Raw genomic sequence first — 5,422 nt, forward strand, 5'->3', positions numbered from 1 at the left:
GTGTTTATAGAAATGCATTGGTCCAATTCATTCGCAATCTCCGAACATCTAAATAGCTGCGGGTATTAGAGTCGGCACACTCACGTCGACTTTACCAATGAAAATTTGTAAGATGGTAGCTAAGTCTTTAGATTCGAGGGCATCTTGGAGCTTCGCTGTAGCCTCCTTACCACTGATTCTGTTACATGAATAGTATTGTTAGAATTGGGTCACGCTGATAAGAATCTTATTTTTACCTTCGAGATCGCTTCGCTCGTTCCCAATCTACATATAAATCGGTAATGATAGCGTGCAGCCTGTTCAGGATTTCAGTATCTTTTACCATAAGCGATCTAATCTCCGTCTCCTTTTCCAACAACTCTTGATATTCAGAGCATAAATTCTCTCTCGGATTGGACTGGAGCTCCCACTCTTCGAGAGCATTCAGAATTTTTATTTTTTGGATTAAATCGTAGGCCGCATTCAAACGCGGAAGAATTAACTCCAAGACTCTAGATATGCTTCCTTCTGCTACCTCTATGTAAAGATTTATGTTTACGATCATTTTACAACTTCGAAGAGAAATATGCAACAATCGCCAATAATTACCGCAGAAGACGTCTAGTTTTAGCTTTCGTTTCGTCGCCTCCTTCGTCAAGATATCTCTAAGAATTATGATAGTGGATATATTCTCGCCAAGAAAAAGCGCACTCCCTTTTCTGTAGTTTACCAAAAGATTAATGACGAATGCAAGGCTGCGATTTTATATTATAAACTTACTTATATTTGCATTTGAGAATTGTGCCGATGAAGGACGAGATATATACTAAAACAGCTTCACCTTCGTTAATATGAGGTCTCTCGGGCACGTCTGGTAACACTAAGGATAGCCACGCGTGCATCTGAAAAAGAAATTCATAAACAATTGTTTTCTCTCACAATAAAATTAACAAAATAAAGAAACATACTTCGGCAATGGTGAATTGGCCATTTAGTTTCAATTCATTAAACGGACCATTGGATGTGATGTTATCGTCTTCATGCAGTCTGACATGCAGAGATAAAGCGTGAATAGGAACTGTAATTTTACGGCAACGTTTCGGTTGCACCTGAGAATTATCATAGATATTAATAATGTGAATCTTGGATTTGAATGATAACAAAAAAAAAATACCTGGGACGTTACATAGATCTGCAAAGTACCTGGTTGACCCTCGATGGATCTTAGTCGCATTTCTAGACGATTTGTATTAATCTATTTACAAATGATTTTTCATACTTTCAGAGATATTAAAATTTAAAAAGATTATATTGTTTTACATATACAGAAAATTGCATTTACTTGGCATCGATAAGTAGCAAGGAGGAAATTGCCCTCTATAGGATTGCAAGCGGATAAGCTGACCACTGCGCTGTTGTTCTCTGTCTCTAGCAGATCGATGGGCGTATCGGATTGTATTAGAATATTGTCAATCGACGCGTCTAATTCTACTGATAGGGAATAAGAAGCATCTTCTTTGTGTAATTCCATCCTGTGAATTGATTTTTATTACAATTTCAGTTTATTCTGATTAATCTGTTTTGTATTTATATTGTATAAATAATTTTGTTGCGGTTACTTATGATTCACTGCTAATATCAAGGGTGCTAAAGGATCCGGCACGAAATTGGCCGAATCTTTCTCCTCATTCAGTTTCTCTTGCAATTGATGTATTTCCAGCTTCAATCTGGCCAATCCAATATCGCTTTGTCCCGCTTCTAGTAAACCAGGAGGACTAGTAGTCAATCCGAATACTCGTCCTGAGTAAGTCGTGACGAGAACCTCAGGATAATTGGTGACGCCGATTATCCCACCGATGACTGTACTAATACTCTCGCCAGCATTCTACAATGATTTATTTCTTAACTAATATCCAATTCGATGAGACTATAGATCACAATCACTTACATAATGATAGCGCAGAATGGACGATACATCTTCGTCAGGAAACGTATATACCTCGACGATTCCATCCTGCCGACCAACAAGGATGTCTATACCGTCTTGTAACTCGTATGTATCCAACGAAGTGATTCCTGAGCCTGTCGAAGTTAACAGCCAGGTAATTCGGAGAGTTTTGTTGCCTTGGAGGATCAGCAGTCCGACTCTACCATCCGCGGTACCGACCAAAACGCGGTCTTTCGAGTATATTTCTCCCTCTCTGAAACGAGATAAGAATATAAAATAATTCACTTGAAATGTGTGTGTGCTGTATGTGAAATATCAATAATACCTATATATGGAAAGCACCGTAGGAGCGCTCGGCAATCTTAAAACTGTTGGATTTCTTGTACCGTGCAAAACACGTACCTAGAAAGTAAAATTACATCGATGAATTAATTATGCATTCCTAGAAAATAACTCTATATTCGAATTTCTCTGTAAGTTTTTAGAACTAAGAAGAAAATTAAGATTTAAATCCATCGCAGAAACTTTACAAGAATAAAAGGATATTTTAGGAAAAATCGCAAAAGTATTAACTTTTAAGAAATGGAATGAAGTAATCAACGATTTTTTTTGTGAAAGTACAATTTTTTTTAACTAACAATTTTTTTTAACTAAAATTATTGCATTTCTCGATTGAAGTTTAAAAGACTTGAGACGGATTTTCGAATCATATTCAATGAAATTGACGTCTTACTGCGCAATCCGCACAAGCTAGAATAGCGTATACTACGTTGCCGTCTCCAGGTAAGAGCACAACATCGTGCAAGGTCTCTCCAGTCAGATATGAATCGGCATCTTTGCAGTCTCTGTACCGATGATAAAGATCACGCGCGCACGCCGCAAGATCAGGACCAAGGACGTACCTATGAAGGACATTTCATAATAATATGATAACGGGATTGTGGACTATATCGAAAGTATCATCGTGGAGTTGAGCTGAATGTACTGTGAACTTACATCGCAGAAATCGGATCTATAAGACTAGTATCGAACTCTAAGAACAGCTTGCCCTTTTTCGTATATCCCTTCACGGAACTGCCATACGCAAGGAAAATTTTATCCCTCAACATACCTATTGAGCCACCAAGAACCATTTTCTGAATTTTTGGGCCGGGCAAGGATTTAAATGATAATTGCAATTCACCCTTTTTCATGCCTGTTCAAGGAAGGATGATTTTATATATTTCTTAAATTTAGATTTTATAATATTTGTCTTATAATATTTATTTCAACATTAATATCAAAATTTTGAAGATAATTACGATATTAAAGCATCTCTTGACATTAATTGCAATATTGTCTTATTAGAATAATATTATTTAGTTATTAATTAATATGAATTAAGAATTAATATTATTAAATAATATTAATTACTTATTATCAATTAATTACTTATTTATTACTATTTATTTGTTAAGATATTTTGTATTGTAATAAGATATGCACATTTATACCATAAATATGCAGCACGCCGTCGTGATCTGCAATAGCGAACTTTTGTGGTTGCTTCGTCGTCCCTTCATAAGGCGGAAATATGATGGTTGTGCCACGTGAGGTGACTCCCACCGTCGTATAGTCTATCCTCGACAATGCCAATGTCATCGCGAATTAATCGATTGATTTTAAGACTCACTAATCAAGTTAACTTGATTCAAATTGCCATTGTTTATCGAATCATCCTAAAATATCAATTAGTGTATTAACTTGTGTGACACCTACAAGTTTCAGCGCAAAGTAGCGACGATAGACTGAAGCAACAATAAAATAATATCACGATCAATTCAACCATGGCAACGTATAGCATAACAAACCGATTTTTTAAATCGCGATAAGAATTAAAATGTCTATCAATAAAGGTGCAATATTTCTCGGCAAATTTTTATCTCAAAATCAAATTTTGAATTTATTTGGATTTGGAATTTGAAGTATTGTTATCCCAACAAAGCCGTCTCTCAAAATTCGTCGCGATGAAATTTAAAGACGAGATATTTTTTGGCGATAAATTTTATCTCATGCGTCTAAATCAAATTTGAATAATTATTAATTTCATGCACGTGCAATTGCAAGTTCGAAATCGAATCAAGATTTAAATTGATTTGAACTTGAAGCTTGAAGTCTCGAGAAGTATCGATATCTCGATACCAAGTCAAGACAGAAAGAGAGAAAGAGAGAGAGAGAGAGAGCAGGCTGGTTTTTAAAATGCATAGAATAGGGTTAAAACTTTCGTTAGGAATTAGAAGTAATTATCGTAATATATTGGAAATCGCATGATGAATGATTGGGAATCGCTGTTATTTCGTATGATATTCTAGCGAGTATTAGCTACATTAAATAACGAAGTTACGCTAAAATCATTAGAACAACGGTTTGAAGAAGCCTAACCTAACTAATCATGAGCAACAAGACTACAAGTACTGGTGAGTATACTGCAATTTTTTTTATATTTTTTTCTTCGCAAGTATCTCGCGATTGATTCAATCAGTTTTCAAGTGTAAAATTACATTGGGACATCTTACATATAAAAGATACTCGCTCAGGGGAGATAGATCCCGTACAGGAGCAATTAACTGGTCGAGTACGGGAGGTCGGGAATTATGCTATCTGGAGCTTGTCTAGCTGTAAGCCAGGATTTGGCGTGGACCAGCTTCGTGATGACATCACAGAAACGTACTGGCAATCGGACGGACAACTGCCTCACTTGGTGAATATACAATTCAAGAGGAAAACAACTATTCGTGACATATGTATCTATACAGATTATAAGCTGGATGAGAGCTATACTCCCAACAGGTAGCAATCCTTTTTATTGCTTAGAAATATTGTTTAAATTCTTTCCATTTGGTGACACAAGTTGATACAAGTATCTTCTTATCTTTGTTATTCACTGAATATAAAGATAATATGTTTATATCAACTGATTTCACTAAAGTTCAGTTCCACTAATCTAATTATTAATATTAGAAAAAGATAAAAAGTAAATTGAACCAAAATTAAATTAAAATTAATTTTACATTGGTGGAACTAAGCTTAAATAAAGCCTAAATAAAGCATTCAGCAATCATTGGCTACTATTAGTAATTAGTATTAGTAAAGGTGTTTTGGCTAACTTTCAGGATAAGCATCAGAGCTGGGACCAATTTCAACGATCTACAGGAGGTGGAAGTGATGGACTTGAACGAACCAAGTGGTTGGATAGTGATTCCTATTAAAAACATCAATGATCGGCCCATTAGAACATTCATGATTCAAATAGCAGTTATCAGCAATCATCAGAATGGCAGGGATACTCATATGAGACAAATTAAGATTCACAGTCCTGCACAAGATATTCTTGGCCCACCTGCGCCTTACATCCCGGGACAATTTCTCACTAATGAATTTTTACGCTACGCCACTATTAGATAAAATTTGTAAATTAAATTACTTTAACATATACAGACATATATATATATATAT

At 35.5% G+C, this 5,422-nt stretch overlaps 3 protein-coding genes across 4 annotated transcripts in view; 1 reads left to right on the forward strand and 2 right to left on the reverse strand.

The window, feature by feature from the left end:
- Window positions 1-24: 24 nt before the first annotated feature.
- On the reverse strand, window positions 25-3,682 carry LOC108687011 (Bardet-Biedl syndrome 7 protein homolog). Its single transcript, XM_018192586.1, has 13 exons — window positions 3,421-3,682; window positions 2,924-3,122; window positions 2,661-2,829; window positions 2,253-2,329; window positions 1,928-2,180; window positions 1,599-1,864; window positions 1,322-1,511; window positions 1,154-1,234; window positions 948-1,088; window positions 760-881; window positions 589-698; window positions 237-516; window positions 25-178 (listed from the first exon to the last, which is right to left on the reverse strand). The coding sequence occupies exons 1-13, from the start codon at window positions 3,566-3,568 to the stop codon at window positions 49-51; spliced, it is 2,166 nt and encodes a 721-aa protein (XP_018048075.1). The 5' UTR covers window positions 3,569-3,682; the 3' UTR covers window positions 25-48.
- LOC108687009 (RWD domain-containing protein 2A) overlaps window positions 3,575-5,422 on the reverse strand; it is a 4,266-nt gene continuing 2,418 nt past the window's right edge. The window contains exon 4 of the mRNA XM_018192583.1: window positions 3,575-3,645. Within this exon, the coding sequence (XP_018048072.1) occupies window positions 3,641-3,645 (5 nt within the window). The 3' untranslated portion in view covers window positions 3,575-3,640. The remainder of the gene's footprint in view (window positions 3,646-5,422) is intronic.
- On the forward strand, window positions 4,156-5,401 carry LOC108687010 (anaphase-promoting complex subunit 10). Of its 2 annotated transcripts, none has more exons than XM_018192584.1 (3): window positions 4,156-4,383; window positions 4,492-4,756; window positions 5,080-5,401. In XM_018192584.1, the coding sequence occupies exons 1-3, from the start codon at window positions 4,359-4,361 to the stop codon at window positions 5,369-5,371; spliced, it is 582 nt and encodes a 193-aa protein (XP_018048073.1). In that variant the 5' UTR covers window positions 4,156-4,358; the 3' UTR covers window positions 5,372-5,401. The 2 variants fall into 2 exon arrangements, with proteins under 2 accessions (XP_018048073.1, XP_018048074.1); XM_018192585.1 differs by having other exon boundaries at window positions 4,504-4,756.

The sequence above is a fragment of the Atta colombica genome, unplaced genomic scaffold (assembly GCF_001594045.1).
Source record: "Atta colombica isolate Treedump-2 unplaced genomic scaffold, Acol1.0 scaffold198, whole genome shotgun sequence".
NCBI classification, from domain to species: Eukaryota; Metazoa; Arthropoda; class Insecta; order Hymenoptera; family Formicidae; genus Atta; species Atta colombica.

Excerpts from the sequence above, each read along its gene's own strand:
- LOC108687010 (XM_018192584.1), top strand. The coding sequence starts at position 4,359 with ATGAGCAACAAGACTACAAGTACTG. Across the intron at positions 4,384-4,491 it reads CAACAAGACTACAAGTACTG|ATACTCGCTCAGGGGAGATA; the intron begins GTGAGTATACTG and ends TACATATAAAAG. Across the intron at positions 4,757-5,079 it reads GAGAGCTATACTCCCAACAG|GATAAGCATCAGAGCTGGGA; the intron begins GTAGCAATCCTT and ends GCTAACTTTCAG.
- LOC108687011 (XM_018192586.1), bottom strand. The coding sequence starts at position 3,568 with ATGACATTGGCATTGTCGAGGATAGACTATACGACGGTGGGAGTCACC. Across the intron at positions 1,865-1,927 it reads CCATTCTGCGCTATCATTAT|AATGCTGGCGAGAGTATTAG; the intron begins GTAAGTGATTGT and ends AAATCATTGTAG. Across the intron at positions 1,089-1,153 it reads AGATCTATGTAACGTCCCAG|GTGCAACCGAAACGTTGCCG; the intron begins GTATTTTTTTTT and ends GATAATTCTCAG.